Source organism: Mauremys reevesii, linkage group 10 (assembly GCF_016161935.1).
Source record: "Mauremys reevesii isolate NIE-2019 linkage group 10, ASM1616193v1, whole genome shotgun sequence".
NCBI classification, from domain to species: Eukaryota; Metazoa; Chordata; order Testudines; family Geoemydidae; genus Mauremys; species Mauremys reevesii.
This window is the reverse complement of record NC_052632.1, coordinates 62672707-62694122: the sequence shown is the minus strand read 5'-3', so window position 1 is coordinate 62694122 and position 21416 is coordinate 62672707. Positions and strand designations below refer to the sequence as shown.

Below are 21416 nucleotides of genomic sequence, written 5' to 3'. Positions count from 1 at the left end.
TGATTCTATAACCATTTTGGAAATGTTAAAGTGCAGAGCTTTGGGGGGTAATGCAAAGGATATGGCCACTTCTGGACACACACAACTCCGTAGCTCTAACACTTGACTAAACAGACAGTTCTGCCTAGTGCCCTGGCTTAGACTGAGCTGTTAGGGAAAGGACCATCAGCAACATTAGCAAATGCAGGTAATTTGTTATAAGAAAAACATGAGCAAACTGCAGGAAAAACTGGTGTCTGTGCACAGAGAAACAATCTACTGTCTATGTTATATAGTATCTATGTTTCAGAGATACTGGACAGAAGAAAAGCCATGCTGCACTTACCAGCCAGGGTTGTGGGGAAAGCTGGTGATATCTGTAATGTTTCAGTGGGGGAGGAGGACACTAGAAATAAAAAAAGCAAGTTAATAGCTTTCTCTGTACAGCTACAAACAAATGTGATGAAAATCTGTGGTGCTTTATTGATAGAAATGATTTTATTTTCTGTCTCTGAAAAATGGCTGAAACACTACTGCATAACTCACCTGGATATATTATAATATTGGATGCACCATTCCCTACAGGCAAATTAATTATCTGCTGAGGAAGAACTGCAAAGCCGGATATCACTTGGATCCCTTTAGCACCAACAAGCAGACAGTCTGGGTTGGAATTTCCAGAAGACACTGGAATTAAGAGCAATAGAGTTACTCAATTTTTAAGCACCTCGATTCCTAATAGTGGGCTATCCTGCTCTCAGTGGTGTTCTTTATGCACATTCTCAGCTGGAGCATTCAGAATGGCAAAAACCTATTGCAAATTCATAGGGTACTGTAAAGATTGAAGAGCTCATTGCCAAAGGCGTCCCATAGAGAGACATACTATTTACAGTTTACATAAATCATTAAGGCTGATGGCGCTCTTGCTGTGACACTGCAGGTTAATGTGCAGGAGGCTACTGTATGTAAACGAATGCATTAAGGAGTCTGAGATGCTGAGTTGCCCTCAAAGGGATTAGGAGACTCACGCATTATCACAGCCTTTCCATGTGATTCCGCTCACACTGCTGCATGCACCGGCAGCAAGCAAGCATTACTCCTCTGGATAGAATCAGCCCAAGAGTGCGTTCTGATGATGCACTGCTTGTAACTTGATCACCTGTCACAGCTCTGCAGCAGGTAGAGCTTCTGTAGAGCTGGTGCTGTGTTAACTAATATCAGCTACCTAAAGTCAGGTTCTCAGTTGCCTCCAGTCTCAAAGCTGTAACTCCAAACATTCCCTGGCTCATTAGGTTTTGACAAATACAGCAGATGTACAAATCATGGCAAAACTAACTGAGTCTACAAAGCCTTTCCCAGGGACGCTGGCAGAAAAACCAAAGTCAAAATGAATTATAAAAAAAATCTGTTGAAGCACTGCTCTTACAGTGACCTTTAATTTTACTGACCACCATGGAATGAATTAACCAACCAATTTTCTGAGTGCTGCATTCAAAAGGATTTTCGCACTCACTTTCCCTTTGACTGAGCAGAGGAAGAGTAGTTTCTAACAGAGGAGGAGGGTAAGGAGGAATCCCTGCCTCTCCATCTTGTGGCAAGGAATGAAGGGGAGCTAGTTTTACTGCCCCACTCAGAGATGATTGGAAACAGCCTCCCAGCAGCCCCTTACAATTGTATGGGGTACAGAGAAGCCCCGCCACCATGTCCTGATGTGAAGGAGATGGATGCGTGCTACAGTGAAGGGTTTGGGGGAAAAGTTTCATGTTTTCTTTCTATTGTGTAGGGGTAGAAAGCTGTAACTAAACTGTACATACCGGGCATCACAACATTTTTTCCAGTTGGATGTATACTGGTAACAGAAAACTGCATGTGCAGGTGAGACAAAGAGGTGGAGTTAGCTGGAGGGCTGTTCAGAGGCACTGCTACAAAACTGCCATTCACTGCAGACCCGGGGGACTCCACTTTAAAAAGCAAACAGTGTTAAAGGATGTTAGTTTCTTACAAAAGTCAGACAGACCACAGAAGATCTTGCAGGATAAGACATAAGTCAGCTGATATTCATCAAATCAGCAAGGTGTTTTGAGCTGCCAAAAAAACAGTATCCAAACTCTGAAGTCTATTGACGTGTTTAGCAGAACTTCATGTAGCAGCCAGCTAATATGGCAGTAGGAATACAGCATGTATGTCGAAGATTCTGCAGTGTCTTCACTAGTTTAAAAGAACACGTTCAGTGTTCCTGGCCCGTTCTCCTCCTAAATAGCTCCAGGCATGTAAATATTCAGACTCAGTGAAAATTATTACCAAATATGAGGTAATGAGCCAATACGACAGCTTGTTGCACTCAGTTTCCCACACATGGTACTCTGCCCTATATGCTGCTGAGGAAGCCGCATACAGTAAGGCCCCTCATCTTGGCTCTCTGCCTAGGTCTTACTGGGGAAGTACGGATGGCCAGACTTCCTTAGAAAAGTTTCCCATAAACAATGACAAACTTTCTTTAGACAAATGAAACTACCTCTTATGCCTGCCTGATTATACAAACTTGATAACTTATAAGGGTTTGAAAAGGTGCTCTGTCCTGCATGCAGTATTTGGATCAGGACCTTTCTGTGCATGCTACATAATAAACAGTTTGATAGTCTGTATTGCTACGTGCACCACTGACTCATTAAAGCAATCAGAGAAATAGTTTTAAATGTAAGAAATATTTGTCCTGGTTTATTTTGAAATAATCTGCTAATGATACAGATACAATACAGTAACTCCTCACTTAAAGTCATCCCGGTTAATGTTGTTACATTGCTGGTCAATTAGGGAACATACTCATTTAAGGTTGTGCAATGCTCCCTTAACATTGTTTGGAAAGTCGCCTGCTTTGTCCACTGCTTGCAGGAAGAGCAGCCTGTTGGCGCTAGCTGGTGGGGGCTTGGAACCAGGGTGGACCAGCAGCCCTCCCCCCATCAGCTCCCCGCTCCCCTAAATTCCCTGTGCGGCAGCTGCCCAGCAGGCTGTCAATCGGCAGTTCAGCTGTCCCTCCCCACACTGCCATGTGCTGCTCCTGCCCTCTGCCTTGGAGCTGCTCCTGGGAGCCTCCTGCTTGCTGTGCAAGGGGGAGGGAGAGAAGGGGGCTAATATCAGGGTGTCCCCCTCTCCCCTGCTCCTGCCCCCTGCTTACCCCATCCATAGAGCAGGGGGAGACACAACAGGGCTCAGGACAGAGGGAGCTGGAGGCCCTGGAGGTTTTTCGCCTTCCTCTGCAGCATGGGGCATGGGTCACTTGCTGGAGGAGTCTCTGCAGCTTGAGGTCTTCAAACCACAATTTGAGGACTTCAATAACTCAGACATAGGTTAGGGGTTTGTTACAGGAGTGGGTGGGTGAGATTCTGTGGCCTGTGTTGTGCAGGAGGTCAGACTAGATGATCATAATGGTCCCTTCTGACCTTAAAGTCTATGAGTCTATGAGCTTGCTGGCCGCAGCTGCTCTCTCAACTTCCTGATATATTTAAAAAGGCAGTGTACTTAGAGTGGGGTCAGCGTACTTAAAGGGACAATGTATGTCTCCCTCACTCTCACATACACGGTGTGTGTCTCTGTCTCTCTCCCCTCCCTCCATTCGTGCTGCCTTGTAGAGTGTGAGGCTACATTAACAACAATGTGTTAACCCTTGAGGGCTCAGCCGAGTGCTAGTTCATCATTTAGTAGTAAGGCATTCCCTGGGAAATATCCCACCCTCTTCCACCCTCTGACTCCACCACCTCAACCAAGCTTCACAATCATCATTGATGCGTACAGTATTAAATTGTTTGTTTAAAATGTATACTGTATATAAGTTTTTTGTCTGGTGAAAAAAATTTCCCTGGAACCTAACTCCCCCCCGCCCATTTACATTAATTCTTATGGGGAAATTGGATTTGCTTAACATCATTTCACTTAAAGTTGCATTTTTCAGGAACATAACCACAATGTTAAGCAAGGAGTTACTGTACTGTACATTTTGATTTTGCTGATCCCAACACTTCCAGTATGTTTGGGCAAGTCTCTAGTTCATGGTGAGGGTACCAATACAGTAGGATTTCCTTGGAGTAATCTCAGCTGTAAATAATAAATATATAAATGATAAGTAATAACAATAGGTGATCCTATTTTATTTAGAACTTGGGTAAATATAACCCCCTCATGCATTGCTGGCATATATTGAATTTTCAAAGGACTGGTATGGTATGTTTGGCTTTACAGGGTTACTCACTTGCTCTCACTTTATCAAATGCAAAATGAAGTTATGAGGCATTTTCAAAGTGCTCACCTCTTTTCTGGCAGCTAGCTCTTACATCCCCAACAGCTCTGCTGCCTTCTGTACATACTTGTTCCGTCACCCTCTTTGCTGCATCTGTTAAGATGGAGACAGTGACACTATCTGAGCAACCTCCATAAATGCCACAAAACTATGTCCTACTTTGCAAAATTTAAGTATTAGCTCTACAACTGTGCCTCAGATTGCACACTACTGCACAGGCTGAGTTCTCTGGACCCAGGGCCATCTTTTCATTATGTGCATCTATAGCATTTAGCACCCGCATCCCTGACGGAGATTGTAAGCATTACTGAAATACAAATACATCCTTAGAAATGCATGATATAAAAAAAGAAATTGCATGGGTGGTTTAAAGTCAATACAGGGGGTTAATCCGCAGGCAATTTTAACATGATCTTGGAGCTTCAGTACAGATAGGGAATGTGCTACCTGAATAAACCACAAATAGCAGATAGCAGTTCACCAAGGACTTTATTTAGTTTTTCAAGTCTATCAAGTGTATTTTCCACATTAGGGGTGGCACAATACCCTTGCTTTGTTCACAAAGCTCCAACTGACACTGTGATGGGCTACTTTGTGTGTGGCTGGCCCTTCTGAGACCATTTCCCAGTCTGAGTGCTCCCTTTTCAAATGACAGGCCCATGCCTCCTGCGGTGGGGATCCTGCAATCCTACCACTCTCTGACTGGGCTTCTGGGTTGCACCCCCAGGGCTGCTGTGATATTTAGCAAGCCCTGGAGGCTTGACACCTGCAAGAGTTTCCCTTTGGGAGTCTGTGGGCATTGACAGTTTGCAGCGACACAGAAGCAGCTTTGTCAAAACAACGTATGATTTATTTGCAAAAGGGCTCACAGCACTCAGAGTAATGGATTTTAAAGCAAGTGACTGACCTACACCTGGCCACCCACACAAGCTCCTAGATAGACAGGTCTTAGCCTTGGTGTCTCCCACTCTCTTGGGGACCAAGTTACAGCCTGCTTACTGCAGATCCTGCCTTGGATCAGTCTGTGTTAGCCTAAAGCAACCAGTAACTCCACCCACCTCTCCATAGCTGCAGGGCAGATCTTTTAAGTGATCTGTGTCTTCTGACCTCCAGGTTCTCTGCCTTGGCAGAAGAGCGAGTAAACAGGATTCAGTGAGGAGTTGCCTCTTCACAGCTAGTAACCTAACTATTTTTGTGTTTGTTAGGATGATCTTTATCTGAATGGCCCTTTCTGTTTGGTTCCTCCCATTCTGATCCAAGTCCAGAACAAGTAATCCATCAAACACACATATGCACATACTCATAAGAAATAACACAGATATTTCACAGTTTTTCACAGTACCACAGTACTTCCCTCTGCTAGATGGAATCAGAAATGCTTCACTGTGCCTCGTAGGCTTTCTGTTAATAATTGCTAATGGAATTCTCCTTTCACTCAAACAGTGGAGGCCTGTGCTTTTGGAACAGCAGGATCCAAGTTTTGCCCTGCCATGAGGCATTTCCAAGGTGTGCAGTATTATGACTACTGATATATCTAGGTGGCCATAGGTTTGTTACAATAACAATTAGATTTGGGTGTATGGATTAAGGGCAGAATATGACCCTAACCCAATCTGTGCTATTCTTTAGCATTAAGCCAGAGAAACCCACTGTAATGATATGTCATCATATTAGCGTATCCAACCTTTCCCAAGTATGCAGGAGTTACAGTACTTTTGTTTAATACCTCGATAGTGTTATGGACATCAGAACAACAGGGAAGGTACACTCAAAATCCTTCAGCCAATAACTCACCCGGTCTCCTGCATTTGGGCTTGGAAGCATCGGAGTAACTCTCTGCAGTGCTCACGAATGCTAGAAGTAAGAAAGTTATAGTCCGTGATGTAGGTTGAATCTAGTTTGATAATTCAAGGTTTCTGTTAGTGGAGCCTAATTTATGCATGTTAAATAAGATGGGAAGTTAGCAGAGGCATAACCAGAGTTCTGTGCATGCTATAGCCAACCACTTGTGGCAGACTAGAAATTCTGGTCCCTTAGAATATGTGCTAACTACTTATGCTTAACAATCTGTTCCATCTTGCATTTAGCTGGGATGCTCAGAGGACCTTACCCAGACCTGAAAAGGAGGAACTCTGTGTGGCTCGAACACTTGTCTCTCTCACCAACAGAAGTTGATCCAATAAAAGATATTACCTCATTTGCCTTGTCTCCCTCAAAATTCTGAGGCAGCTTCAAATTACCTCAGAAGTGGAGGTTTTTAGCATATTAAATATGAAAGCGAGTAGTCTGGGTTATTTTACTCTGACTGTACATTTTTGAATAGGGCGCAGATTTGTGTATCAATAACCCTGAGTGATTTGTTTGTTTGTTTTTTAATAAAAAAGGAATAGTGCAGTTGATACTTACTAAGCTAGAATTAATCAAAAGCAAAACTAAAACATTGCCACATTGGTGCAAAGCAAAGCTAGGGGTTATAAAAGCTAAAAACATGCTCACAGTGCCATGTTACATGCCAACAAATCATTGAAAATATCAGAATAAAATAAGGAGCATTTTTTAATTGATTCTAATGCACATCAGAGGAAGAGTGGACAAGTCACCACTGGTTTAAGTGGGCACGGCTTCACTGAATTCAGAAAAGTTGCAGCTACTTATGCTAATGAAGAATTTGGCATGAGAGGGGCACCAGTGTTCCTTTAAAAACAAATGTCCCTGCCATGCAGGTAGTTTATGGTTGCATGGAAGGAACTTTAAAACACTCCAGGTCCCTAGGTGAATTGCTCCTGGCGATGCCACAAATGCAGTTTCACTTACATCGTTTCTGACATTTTTGCTTCTTCATCTCTGTAAAACCCTCTGTAGTTTCATTGGCCATTTCATCCAAAATGAGTTTTCCTGTTAAACAAAAACAACTTATTGCCAAATCTGAATTAATAGGATCCCAAAGGATACTGCAAAGTTAAAAACTAATTTCAAGCTCCAAATGCATAGTGTTCTGATATCAAGATAAATTCTGTAAATAAAAGATTGGGAGTGTATGTGTACTGTAAAGTGTACTCCAAATCTGTGAAGGATGCAACATCCACAGAAATCGGATTTGGTCACCTTGGTGAACTTCCACAGTGCAGAAGATCATCACACACTCAGGAATCTAGTTGTTAAATTTAAGTGCTTCAGAATGGTCTAGTGACCAACAGGGGACTAGAAATCACAACTATTGGGTTCTCCCTTCAGCTGAATCACAGACTTGCCATGTGACCATAGGCCAGTCATTTAATCTGTGCCTCAGTTTTATATCCCAAAGGATTAGTTCCAAGGAGTCATAAAGATCTGTTCAGTGAAATCATTTGTGTTATCAGAACTGACATGTTGCTGGGTTCATTCTTTAATTTAAACTACAAATACTTCAGTCCAACCATTGGCCCAATCTTGTTTCCACTGAGGTCAACAAGAATTTTGCCATTAACTAATAAGAGCAAAATCCAAGCCAAAAATAAGTCATGCAACTTTTAAAAAGTGTTAATAGGAAGCAAGTAAATATTGTCCCAGTCATTTGGCTGCTGCTCCACACTGCCATGGATAGACCAAAAGTCTGATAGCCAGGATTCTACTCTTGGCTCTGCCACTGATTTAGACTCATAGACTTAACGGCCAGAAGTGACTACCATAATCATCTCATTATACCTCCATAAACTTATCAAGCTCAATCTTGAAGCCAGATAGTTTTTTGCCCCCACTGCTCCACTTGGAAGGCTGTTCTATAACTTTACTCCTCTGATGGTTAGAAATCTTTGTCTAATTTCAAGCCTAAACTTATTGATGGCCAGTTTATACCCATGTGTTCTGTGTCAACATTGGCACTTAACATTAATAACTCTCCTTCCATGGTATTTATCTCTCTGATGAACTTATAGAGAGCAATCATATCTAAACTTTGTCCCATGTGTTAAAACCTTACCAAAAATGTCTTCCATCTGTCTCTCCTGCTGATCTTTGAGCACATATTCTGCTAATCCAGCTAATAAGAAGGGGGAAAAAGAGCACAATGGTACGGTAAATGACACAAGTAAGAACAAATTATTGTAGATTATTCTCATGTACAAAAGTCCAAGGTCTGAAAGGAAAGTAAGAAATGTACATTATTTTTACTTATTAAATAAATGTAGTGTTCAGGAAGTGCAGGGCACTAGAAATAGGAAGTTAACACAGGAAGAGTTGATCAGGAAAGTATCATTAATGGAGTTTTTTTCTCCTTGACAACCAAAACATTTCCAGCAGTCAAGAGTGACCATTTTGCTCATGAGATGTACAAACTGATTGAAATAACACTAGCTAGTATTTTGTGTGTGCATGTGTGTGTGTGTGGGGGGGAGGGGGGAGTATAGACACCTCTTTTATTTCAAAGAAGGACAGTTATTTAGTGTTGTTTAAAGCAATTTTCACTCCTAGGAAGTCACCTAAGAGCCAAGCAAAAGGATTTCACATGTACTTGTTAATAAAACTCAAACTGGAAAGACCCATTACTACTTTAGAAAAGCAGTAAGTTAGGGTTCCCAGCCATACATTCGATGGGTCTGGTCCTACAGCTCTTATTCAGACCAGCAAGCTTCACTCATATGAGTGACTACTCACTGCAGTGGTTCAGGTCCTATGGGATCAATTCTGCTCTTAGCAAGTCAATAGAAAACTCTTATTGCTTTCATTGAGAGCAGGAAATGGCCCTAATTACTTATATTTATTGAGACAATTAATAATCATACACATATTCACAATACAATATATGTATCTAGCATCATTAATACAAAAAGCATGGGACACAGAATTGCCACTTTGATGTGGCACATCTTATGAACACTGACTGTTAAGCTAATTTATACTTTTTATATTTAAGAAATATAGCACTTTTAGGTGACCTAGGTGTTTTGAATATTTTTAGGGGGGTATCAGGGTGGGCTTTATTGAAAAAACATTAGATCTTAATCATGCAGTTAGACAAAATAAGACTGAAGTTAGACATTACTAATTTACTGCGATCAAATTATAACTTGTAAGGAACCAGTATAGAGAGGAAGGAAAAAGTAACAGTATTCATAGCTGATGTGCAACTTCCCCCCATGATAATCAGGGTCCAGACATCCCAAACACAGAACAGAAAGTTTAAACCCCCAAAAAGAAAGGTTACATCAATGGATTGCATGCTGTATTATTGTACTATATACATATATTAAGTAAAGTCTTTTGTGAAAGCTTGTAATGGTCTCAGTTTGATGGTCAAGATAGGTATACAGACTGTAGTTATGAATCTGCTCAACCTCACCTCACAGCACGGTGGTGAAGCAGTCAAGCAGGGAGGGTCACCTTCCAAGCCAGTTGTTTACAACGAAACCAGCTTCAAGTACTCACCCCAAATTTCCAGCCCAAGAAAAGACTATGGCGGACCATTAAAGTTAATGGGAAGACAATGAGACCTCCCAGCTATCAAGTTAAGAGGGAATTGCTCCCTTTCTGAATGACCATTACTACCATGCCAGGGGGAAGGGGGGGGGGGAGGAAAAGAAGCCATTTAAAAAGGAGGCTTGAAACTGAATTTTTCACCTAGAATCTGAGGGGAGCCTCTAAACAGGAAGCTGTCTGCAAAACTCTGGAGCCCTGCTTAGCTAGGGGGTTTGCTAGGAAACTGTTCAAAGTCAGGGTGGCTTGCCAGCCTAGGCAAGTGAGGCACTGCCAATCGAATTCCCACAAGCTACAGAATACATTTTGTATAGTCTTTTTTATGTAATTAATAAATAAATATATACATACAGATTTAAGGCTAAATTGTGAGTTGATTTAAATGTCAAAATTCCCTCTCTCTGGTAGTGAAGCCGGAGAGTTTGCAGAACATAGTGCTGCATGAAGCTCAAATCCTGGTATAGCTAATTGTGCCTCATTAAACTGACTTGTTGCTGGGGCATTTACCATGCTCAGGTGTCACTTTATAAGGGTGTTGCTGTGGAAACTACTGCTTGGTGAGGCCACAGCAAGATTCTAGCAGTTAAATCCCGGCTGCAGGGGTTTTGCAGGGAGCAGAGAGGGGACCTGCACCCTGTGCCTCCCCAGCCCTCTCCCATATGGAGCAGGCCCTATATGTGTGCACAAGGAGCCAACAGGGACAGCCCCAGCTCCATCTCTGTAAATAAGATAAGCTGGTTTAATGGCAATAGGTAGAAAAGGGATTTTATCTAATATGGAAGTGTAAAGCCTGAGGTCATGTCTTTGTGTTTATTTTCTGTGACTTATATGCAATCTCTCTCTCTTACTAGTTCATTTTTGTGTCTGTGGTTTTTCTATGAAAGAAACTGCCTGTTTATTTTTACCCCAAGCAGATCTCTGTTGCTCAACCTGTGTGGAGCATGGGTGCCAGAGTGAGCTGATCACTGGGGGGCTGGTTTCATGTGTCTGGTAGGTAAGAACTCAGGAAGGATGGATTTAGGGTGACTTGGGACTTGAAGGGCTGTTGGTGTCACCCTGCAAGGAGTAACTAGGCTGATGGAAACCAAGGTAAGATTTTGTGCTTGTGGCCAGGTTGCTGGTGTCAGAGGTCTGAAACAAAGTGGCACAGCATAAAGGCACTCAAGGTTATAGGGAAGAACCCCTTACTGGTCTAATTATCTCCAAAACATTACACACACCCCAAAAAAGTCTCATACCTATTCTAGAATAAGCTTCCCCTGCATTTGAAAAGATAGATTCTTCCACACTTTCATTGCTTTCCATTGTATAAAAGACATCCAAATTGCTGAAATGATCATGGTTGATGGTATCAATTTCAGGGTCTAGAATAAAAAGAAGTTATAATTAGGTCAGTGAATGCCATGGCCAGGGTAAAGAAACTCAGGGGGCAGGACAAGTCAAAAAGGCAGAATTATTAATTCTCTCTCAAGTATTCATTCTGTGGTGGTTTTGTGATAGATGTTGGTTCACTAGGAACTGACTCAAGGTCAACCCCTTGCACAGGAATGGAAACCACATTGGCCTAACAAATCTAAGTAAACTGCTTAAAATTCTGGGCCTGATTTTCTGCTCACACTGGTGACAATCAGGAGTAAAGTAACTGATCAAGTCAATGATGCTTCACTGGTGTAACTAAGAAGACAACCAAGTCTTTAGTCCTTAACTCATCCTGCTTTCAGACTTTGCTGCATAAGCAAAGCCCCATCTGTACAGACAAATTCCTGCAGGCATCAGTCATAGTTGGGAGTTCAGAGGGCAAACGTGGGCTCCTGATCTCAGACCAGCAATAATTAAGCATGAGATGACTCAGATTCTGAAGTCTGATTCTCCACTACTTTGTACTATTCTGACTTGGTAACATGCTACTCTAACTTGGCCCTTAGAGTGACTACAAACATGAGGGCAGAGGAGAATCATGCTCCCCTCTGCTAAGAGCTGGGACTTCCTGTCTGTTTTTAAAAAGCTGTTTAGCTACTGTCTTAGTACAAGGTACTGAATCAATTTATAGTAAATGGTGTTTTTAAGAGAACACGCCTGGGGTCTGAAGGCCTTTGTCCGGTCTCAACATTCAACATACATTGGGTCTTGAGGAAATACTAAGACACCAAATTAACAGAGCTACAGATGGTCCACCCCCCCCCACCCCTCCGCAGAGAAACCCAGAGGAGGAGTACAGTGAGGGCAGGAAACTGCATGAGGTCAACAAGGGTATAGCCCACCAGCCTACTACTGCAGATTGACAACCGCAATCACAATGACATCCTCAGGTAGGATTGGGTTTGATGGTCAGGGAATGGACAGGAAACAGTCTCCAACCCAATTAGTCCTGGGAATTGGGAAGGGAACCCCCAGATGCATAGAGAGATGGCCTCCTCCCAACCTTGTTTTAAGAAATGCTGTGACTGGCCAAATCCCCCACAGCTGCTAGTACATTGGTCATCTACCTCAAGATTTAAGGTCAAATCCTGGATCACCAGAGGAAATTAATTTACTAGTTTTGTTATGGCGGTCTGTCTCCGCTAAAGTCTCTGTTTAGTAAAGACACCAGCCTGAAGTTGCAGAGGGGTTGCCAGTTTTACTTGGCATTTATTTATGCTGTATGAGATGAATGCCAAAGGTATTAGCTTCTCATTATGAGCAACATGTAAAGAAGTATGTTATAAACTACAAGGTGAACAGACAGAGTTGTAACTCAGGTACACAAATTTAACCCAGAATGGTATCTGGAACCAGCTACTGTATCTGGATGTGGATACACCATTATTTAGAGTCACCACATCAGAATTCCATATCTACATTTAGATTAGCTCCATCACAATACAGTGCCCTTGTTAAGTAATGGCATCTTCTACTTTCATCCAATGACCTGGCTAATGCTAGTCATTGCATTACTAACCTGTTGAAAGTTCACTTTCTTCATCTTCATCAGATAACCTTGTATCCAAGAGGCTGTATAGATGCAATGGATCAATATTGCTGTGCAGCAAATCAAGAAAGCTATTTTCAGTCAAAACTGCCGAATCCATGGTTTGTCTTTTGCTAGCTGAAATCAAAGCACAAAATAATGAATAGAATAAAGTAAAGAATGTTTATCAATAGTTTATAACTTTGATAATTTGTCATGGCCTCTACCATCAAATCTACTCTAAAGCAGGCAATACTGAAATCTGTCAAACAGAATGCTGCTTATTCAAACAAGGATGTTGTAGCAGTCTGTTTATATTTCACTTTCAAAAACCAGATCCTAAAGGCATTGAACGTCTGCTACTTGTTCTGACATCAAGCATTGAGATATTAAGATGGAAGGCACTAGAGAACTGCTGCTCTACTCCAGCCATGTGGGTGTTGTGGGACCACAGGTTAACTCCTCAAGAGCATACAATAGGTGTAACACATAAAACACATTAAGATAGATTTTGCACAGGGTTCTAAAACACCATTACTTTTTCTTTAAAAGAACGAGAAATGCAGAAACCCGTGCAACAACAATAAACCCAGCACACATTTCTTTGTCTCAGATTACCACCACTCTGAAGCGTTCTTTGGGCTGGAATCTGGGTCCTGTGGGGGTGTTGTCTGGGATGCTTCTGCTGCAGCTCATGACTTGACTTCTGAAACATGGAGCATCTTTTCCTCCTCCTCTAAGTCAGGTTGTTTTCTCTGATCTTGGATGATCTTTAGCTAAATCCCTGCTACAAAACATTGCCCAACTCTTCCCTTCTCCTTCTATCCAAAGCTTCCTGAGTTTCTCTGTGAGGCCCTGGAGTTCATACATCCCAGCACCACCACCTAGTTCCTTTGTGCTGCTGCTGCTGCTAATTTTCCCACTCTCCAAACCCAAGAATCTAGAAATGGCTTCTCCCAGCTCCAGCCGATCTCCTTAGCATATCTATTGACTGGTCAGAGTCAGGGCCGGCTCCAGGCCCCAGCATGCCAAGCACGTGCTTGGGGCGGCATGCCACGGGGGGCACTCTGCCGGTCGCCAGGAGGGCGGCAGGTGGCTCCGGTGGACCTCCCGCAGGTGTGCCTGCGGAGGGTCCGCTGGTCCCGCGGCTTCAGTGGACCTCCCTCAGGCGTGCCTGCGGAGGGTCCGCCGGTCCCATGGCTCCGGTGGACCTCCCAAAGGCACATCTGCAGGCGGTCCACCGGAGCTGCGGGACCGGCGACCGCCAGAGCGCCCCCCGCGGCATGCCACCGTGCTTGGGGCGGCGAAATTGCTAGAGCCGCCCCTGGTCAGAGTACAGTTGTTAAGGTTGACTAGTCTCCATGGCCGCTAGTCAGACAGATACCAGTTTACAGGCTTGTCAGCAATAATGGATACACAGAGGCATTCCATGACACAGCAGATTCCCTAAGAACAACTTCCGAAATACCAATAAGAATTCATAAGCTGTACAGACACAGTCCCCAAATTGTCATAGTAGGACATCCACCACCATTGTGCCTGTCTATCTTCCTATGGACTGAAAGCTCTGTGTAGGTTGCTATGTCCTCAGGTCTGCCATGTTGCCCTCTATGCATATGTTACAGGCAGCAGGTACAGAGCACTGACCAGAGAAAACAGGTGTATACATTTTATTAGCAGTGCTCACACACCTTTGATTTAAATGACTGCATGGTGGGACAGACCATACTGCTGCTGAGAAGGGAGGAGGTTGAGTGAGGAAAGAACAGAGATCATGAGTAAGAAGGGAACAGAGCACGGAATACATGGAAAAGACCTAGAGGTTCAGCGATGAGGGACACAGTTGTGGAAGGAAGTTCACTTCAAATGACAGTGTCACATTTCAGAGAACCTGTGTTTCCTCAATGCAGCACAAGGGGGCTGAGACAACGATGAGAGTTATCAGGGAGGTTGGAGGGAGGAGTAGGGACTTCTCTAAGCACAGGATCTGCCTGGATGGCTGGTTTTCAAGTAGGAGGTTTGAAGTGTGGGGAGGTAGGAGTGGAGAGAAATTCTGTGCACCCTCTTGTCTCACTAAAACCTATGCACAGGCCAATCACAGGTGTTAAGTATAAAAATTTCTTTGCAAAACTGCTCTAAAATGTAGGATTTGCTGTTCAGAAACTTTAAATCTAAACATTAAGTGCTAGTCTCATCACTACATTTTTTCTTTGAAAAAGAATCAACTGGAAACCTTAATTGCCATAAAAAAAGTAATCCTAATTTACTTCACAGGCTAGTGTAAAATAGAGGAATTGGGTAGTATCCCTTTAAATCATTTGGGAGGCCACTAGTGAGCCTGCCTGCCTGCCTTGTATTGCAGAAGCCAACAAAACCTAGCAGAGCGGCAGTGTATATATACAGCTAGGCTTTGCGTGTTTGTAAATACATAGTTAGCAAATGTGGTCATCTGGAGCCCAACTGCGACTGCAAGGTTCTTGCATCCTTAATGTTGTGTAGATAGCAAACACAGACAGTGATGAATGTGGCTCTTTAGACACTGTACAGACCTTTTCAGCTAGTGCCTGACCTAGAAGTGAAAGCAGAGCAGTTAACTCAACTTTCATTGAAAACAACAATGAAGTTAAGAAAATAAAATGTAGATTATAATTTGTTGTGACAGTAAAACAAAAAAAAGAGAGCAAGAGAAAAAAAGAAGCTGTATGCTACACAATTTCCTTTACTGAATTCATCTAGTGCAGTGGTTCCTAAACTTTAACAACCTGTGAACCCCTTTAACTAAAATGTCAAGTCTCGCTAACCCCCTCCTCAAAATGAATATTTCCAGGGGTTTGCTCCTTTATCTGTGTATAAATTATAAAAGCAGTGATCTTGGAAATATAAAATTTGTTTTTATGACATGATTATTACACACTATTTATTATTATTTATCATTACAGTTTTTTTTACATTATGAAAATGGCAACACTTTTCCAAGATCTCACTTTCGTAGCTTGTATCACTTTGAATAAGCTGTTATAAGACAAGGCTCCCATGTTTCATCAAGGAGTATCAGATGTGAAACAGCATGAAGGTATTTAAGAAGACAACTCAAAGAGTTCCTCCTACATAAGCATTCAGGGCTTGAGCAGTCCAGGCAAACAACGCACGTTACAACAAAGCTTCAACTTGTTCTTCATAATAATTTTAAAAACAATGCTAGCTTCCTATTTCATTTTAAAAACAGCAAAAAAATATCCACCTCCCTTTCCATTTCTTATAAGGAGTCTTGAAGTTTAAATCTCCTCAGTGTGATAGACATGCTTGCTTTGATCTGCTTAGCTCTTGGAAGTCCAGGGGCTCCGGACTGCTGGTCCTGTGCCACCCGGGGGCCCTAACGACAGCTCTGTCCGCCATTTTTTTCCCCGAGAACCCCCTGTAACATTTTGCAAACCCCAGTTTGGGAATCACTGATCTAGTGCTAAACACAGTCTCCTGGAACCTCATGAGGGGATGTGGTTTTATAAACACAAACACAAGGCCCTATTATTTCCAGAGTTTCACAGGTAGAACAGGTTGAGTCAAAGAAAGGTGAAACATTCTCCTCTGCATTAGAGAGAGTGGATTGCACCCAAGAAAAAGGATATAAAGGGTGCATGTTTGGTCCCCAGGATCATATGGTCAGATTGTGTTTCTACACAGTGACACACACCAAGAAGCTAGGAAACTTTTGTGAGAAGGAGGTTGCCTCATGGAAGAGACCGGGACTCTAGCCAACAAAAGGCAGCTTCTCCGTCCTTCAAATCCACATGGATTCACAGAGTGTGAAGAACATGGGAGATAGCTGTATTTTGTTTTATGACTATTGTGTACCTCTGTTTGAGTGTTATGCTGTTTGGTAGACTGTTCAAAGGATTAATTCCTGCACAAGATTGCTGCAGGTCTGTAGGAAGGCAGGCAGTGACTTTATATAACCCAGTCACTGGAACTTAACTGACAATACAGGTGTCACCGCTTTTGAATTATTCCCTTTGACCAATCTGCCTCAAACACCTTGACTGGGGTAGGAGGGACCTGCACACTTGAAACAAAAAACTCTAGATAAAAATCCAGAATCTGGGGGAGAGACTGGGTTGTTAGGAAACTGCTCAAGGAGAACTGACTGACACATGGAAACAGACTCTGCAGAATGTCCGGAGGCTCTGAGGGAAATGCTAAGCTTTAGGTAAGCCATTTGCATGTAGGCCTTTTGTTGTTCGAACTCTATTCTCTGAATGCTATAAATAAATATAAATATATATTTTTTAAAGAAGCTGCTCTGGGTCACTGCATTTATCTACTGATGACAGCTTCTGAAGGGAAGTCTAACAGGTGCCAAACCCAGCTGGAGCTGCTGAGGAATCACGGTTGATGAACAAGGATGTTTATAGCTCAGGGACCTGGGTCTGTGATGGGGAGAAGCTAGGGCTTCCACGCTGAGAAGAGTGAAGGCGTAGGCCCCAGCACTTAAAGGGGTGCACTTGAGAGAGACCAGAAGAGGGGTCACAGGTGCAGTGAATGCTGTAACCATGACACAGAGCAATTAATGTGAGGTCCTGTGTCTTTACAACTCTGGGGCCCTCTGCATCTCTACCTCTGCTTGCTGACAGTACAGTCCCAATGGGACTGCATTGCAAAGAATGCTCTAGCTGGCACCTGTCTGTCCTATGGGGTTTCCCAATATGGAGAGGACTCGCCAGCAAAGATAATGCAGCCTCTCTTAACTTTCCTCGGGTATAACTGCTGGTATGGAGGGGAGGTGGGTGTAGGGGAAACAAATGCTTATTCAGTTTAGACCCATACCTGCTTGTCTTTACACATCACCTCTGAATTTAGCTCCAAGTTGAAGGTAGTATAACACACTGAGGGTCCAGAAAAAGGAAGGCAGCAATGCACACAGGAGGAATAGGTTACACCTTGTCAGGTAGCTGAAAATGTGAGGTAATGTAGCACGTCGGGAGGCTGGAAGAAGGTGTTACTGCTGGTTTATGTCATATTGCGATCCAAGGACCTGTTGGTGCCAACTGGCAGAGGACATGGGGTGCATAATGGTTACAGGGTGCAGGCCTCTGTGTGGCTGAGGGACAGCAAAGATTCCCGCTGCTGACTGAACTGCTCCTTGCCACAGGGCAATCGTGTTAATGTACTTGTGCAAGTTATGCGAGTCATTAGGACTGTGCCTTAAGGGCATTAAACCGGGCCAAGTGCCTTTGTCGCTGAACTATACCTGTGGTCTATCATTATGAGTAACATCAAGGTTTGCTGAATTAGCAGACTGCTCTCTCTGCTGGTGCAACTAACATCAGAACTCCAAGGCCTGGTCTACACTACGAATTTATCTCGAATTTAGCAGCGTTAAATCGAATCAACCCTGCACCCCGCCACACAACGAAGCCCTTTAGTTCGATATAAAGGGCCCTTAAAATCAATTTCTGTACTCCTCCCTGACGAGGGGAGTAGCGCTGAAAACGACATTGCCATTTCGAATTAGGGTTAGTGTGGCCACAATTCAACGGTATTGGCCTCCAGGAGCTATCCTACAGTGCACCATTGTGACCGCTCTGGACAGCAATCTGAACTCAGATGCACTGGACAGGTAGACAGGAAAAGCCCCACAAACTTTTGAATTTTATTTCCTGTTTGCCCATAAATCACTTTAAAAATGTATAATATATACCTTCTAAAAATGAAACATACATCTATTTCTGAGTTGTGAAAAATATGTATTAAGGTTATAACAACCAACAAGAATGCAGTTTTATGTAGCAATCCATGATTAAATTGAGTCTTCCTGACTAGTGATTTAAATCAAATCCACCCTGTTTCAGATGAAGATCAAAGGTCTGATATATTTGAGGGGTACAGAAAGACGCTCTGCCATCCTTCATCAAGGGGAGACAAGTTGCCAGTGGGTTGGGGCTCATGAAAGAAGGGTCTCATTCAGCCTGGTTGAAAAATGCTGTGAGAAGGCCTTTAGGTAAGCAGTACCATATCAGTAAGGTTAGGATTCTGTCACGGGTATCTTTAGTAGAAGTCAGGGATAAGCCCTGGACAACAATTATTCACGGAAGCCTGCAACCTGCAACTTTTACCTCAAATACTTGGGTGGTGGAGGAAGGGAATGAACAGTGGGAGCACTGCCAGGGGAGGGGGCATTGCTCTAGTTGCTGTTCCAGTGGCCCAGGGATCACTGCTCCAGTGGCTCCGGGGCGGACTGCCGGTCAGCTGCTCTGGCAGCACCAGTGGGCTGACAGCTACTCCAGCCCTGCTACTGCAGAAGTTGTAGAGGTCCCAGAAAGTCACGGACTCTGTGACCTGTGTGACAGAATTGCACCCTTACTTCTTATCAGACCAGAAGGCATCTTGTGAGTTGAGTTCAGGCTCAAGAATGTGTGGGAGGATTTATTTATATGTAGCCCTTTGTTTCCAGTATTTCTGTTTGCTGTCCCATGAATCTGTATTCTTTGTCAAATAAATGTATACTTGCTTTCTCTAAAAGCAAATCTGCGTGCTGGGTTAAGTGGAGCGGTGTTCTGATGCATAACTAGTAAGCTGTGCGTAGAGCAGGCCTGGTAATACTGTAAGGGTCCAGTGGCAAAGGGACTAGACACTGCAGGGGGATGCTTGGAGAACTCAGGGTTGGAGTGTGGTTATCTCTAACCTGCACGAGGGACAGCAGAGCCTGTGTGGGCTGAGGGGAGTGTTTGTGTTGCCTGTGGCTGAGAGAGTCAGGGAGCTGAGACCTGGCAGGTTCAAAGAAGGCTCCACTAAGGGTAGGTGGTGGCAAGGTGCCTCTGGGTACCCTTGGAAAGGGTAGAAGGGACTGTGACATTCCCCTCTGATGTTATCTGGACCAGTGATCTGCTAGGTCACTCCAATCCTTGATTCTGGGAGCCAGCCTTACCCTGCTCTGCTGTGAGAACCCCCATTCCTGGGCTGTTCACACACAGCATCTGGCATGTAAGCTGATCCTTGGACTGTGCAACTTAATGACAATAGCCAATATCTCTGGCTCCAGACACAACCCTAGGAACCTCCGTCTTGCAGTGTCCAGTTATGCCCATGGGACTCTGCAAACTTATGAGAGTTGGTCAATTTAAAAAAGAAATTGATATGTACCAGACTTGTTATCCCAAGGGGAGTTTATGACACGCTTCAAACCAAACACACTGCTTCAGGTAGAATAAACAAAACAGATTTATTAACTCCAACTATAGATTTTAAGTGATTATAAGTCAAAGCATAAGTCAGATTTGGTCAAATGAAATGAAAACAGGTTTCAGAGTAGCAGCCGTGTTAGTCTCTATCTGCAGAAAGAACAGGAGTACTTGTGGCACCTTAGGGCTGGTCCACACTAAGAAGCGGGGTCGAACTAGGGTACGCAAATTCAGCTACGTGAATAGCATAGCTGAATTCGAAGTACCCTAGTTCGAACTACTCACCCGTCCAGATGCCGCGGAATCGAAGTCCGCGGCTCCAAGGTCGACTCCGCCACTGCTTTTTGCCGTGGTGGAGTACCGGAGTCGACCGCGGCGCTTCCGGAGTTCGAACTATCGCGTCCAGATTAGACGCGATAGTTCAAACTCCGAGAAGTCGAACTCACCGCGTCGACCCGGCTCGTAAGTGTAGACTAGCCCTTAGAGACTAACAAATTTATTTGAGCATAAGCTTTCATGGGCTACAGCCAACTTCATCGGATCATCTTAATTAATTAGCCTCTTAGAGTTGGTAGGACAACTCCCACCTTTTCATGTTCTCTGTATGTGTATATATCTCCTCACTATATGTTTCATTCTATGCATCCGATGAAGTGGGTTGTAGCCCACAAAAGCTTATGTTCAAATAAATTTGTTAGTCTCTAAGGTGCCACAAGTACTCCTGTTCTTTTTTTGAAATAAAAGCAAAATGCATTCTAAGCTGATCTTAACACTTTCAATGCCCTTACAAACTTCGATGCTTCTCACCACAGGCTGGCTGGTTGCTCTTCAGCCAGGCTCTCCCCTTTGATCAGCGCTTCAGTTGCATGGTGGTGATGTCTGTAGATGGAGGTGGAAGAGAGAGGAAGAGCATGCCAAAACATCTCTTCCTTTTATCATGTCCTTTCCTCCCTCTTGGCTGTGCCCCCACCACCTTCAGAGTCAGGTGAGCATTACTGGTGAGTCTCTCCAAGCAAGGTTGAGCAATTCCCCTAGTGAGGTCTTATGCAGGTGAGTCACTGCATTGTAGCTCCCTTGCTGGACAATGGCTGTTGATGGATTGTTTGACACCCCGCCCGGGCGTTGGTTACTTTCCTTGGGGAGCTAATATCTGACTGATTCTCCCAATTTACAGCATGTTTAGTGACAACCATACTACACAATTCTCATTACTTCATATGCATTAATGATACACATATATGGGTAGAGAAATGACTTTCAGTAGATCAGGACCTTTCCCTTGATACTTTACAAGGCATGCTTTATACGTAAGATCATGATTACATGAAAATGAGGAATATGGGGGTTACAGCATGCTCCCCCCAAGGTATAGAATGTCACAGGGACTATCAGGATCATCTAGTCTGACCTCCTGCGTATTGCAGGCTACAGACCCTCGCCCACCCACTATCCTGGCTGAGTTACTGAAGTCCACAAATCAAGTTACAGGGAATCCACCATTTACACTAGTTTAAAGCTGCAAGTGACCCATGCTCCATGCTGCAGAGAAGGAGTAAAGCCCCCAGCATCT

General features: G+C 43.5%; 1 protein-coding gene across 7 annotated transcripts in view; it reads right to left on the bottom strand.

Moving 5' to 3' along the window:
- Positions 1-21416, bottom strand: part of CIITA (class II major histocompatibility complex transactivator) — a 102914-nt gene that overhangs the window by 24982 nt on the left and 56516 nt on the right. For all 7 annotated transcript variants that reach the window (XM_039492947.1, XM_039492946.1, XM_039492950.1 and 4 more), the window contains 9 exons: positions 12663-12809; positions 10963-11088; positions 8232-8291; positions 7088-7168; positions 6068-6127; positions 4283-4366; positions 1794-1940; positions 526-666; positions 326-385 (listed from right to left, as the gene is read on the bottom strand). In XM_039492947.1, the coding sequence (XP_039348881.1) occupies positions 326-385; positions 526-666; positions 1794-1940; positions 4283-4366; positions 6068-6127; positions 7088-7168; positions 8232-8291; positions 10963-11088; positions 12663-12809 (906 nt within the window). The remainder of the gene's footprint in view (positions 1-325; positions 386-525; positions 667-1793; positions 1941-4282; positions 4367-6067; positions 6128-7087; positions 7169-8231; positions 8292-10962; positions 11089-12662; positions 12810-21416) is intronic.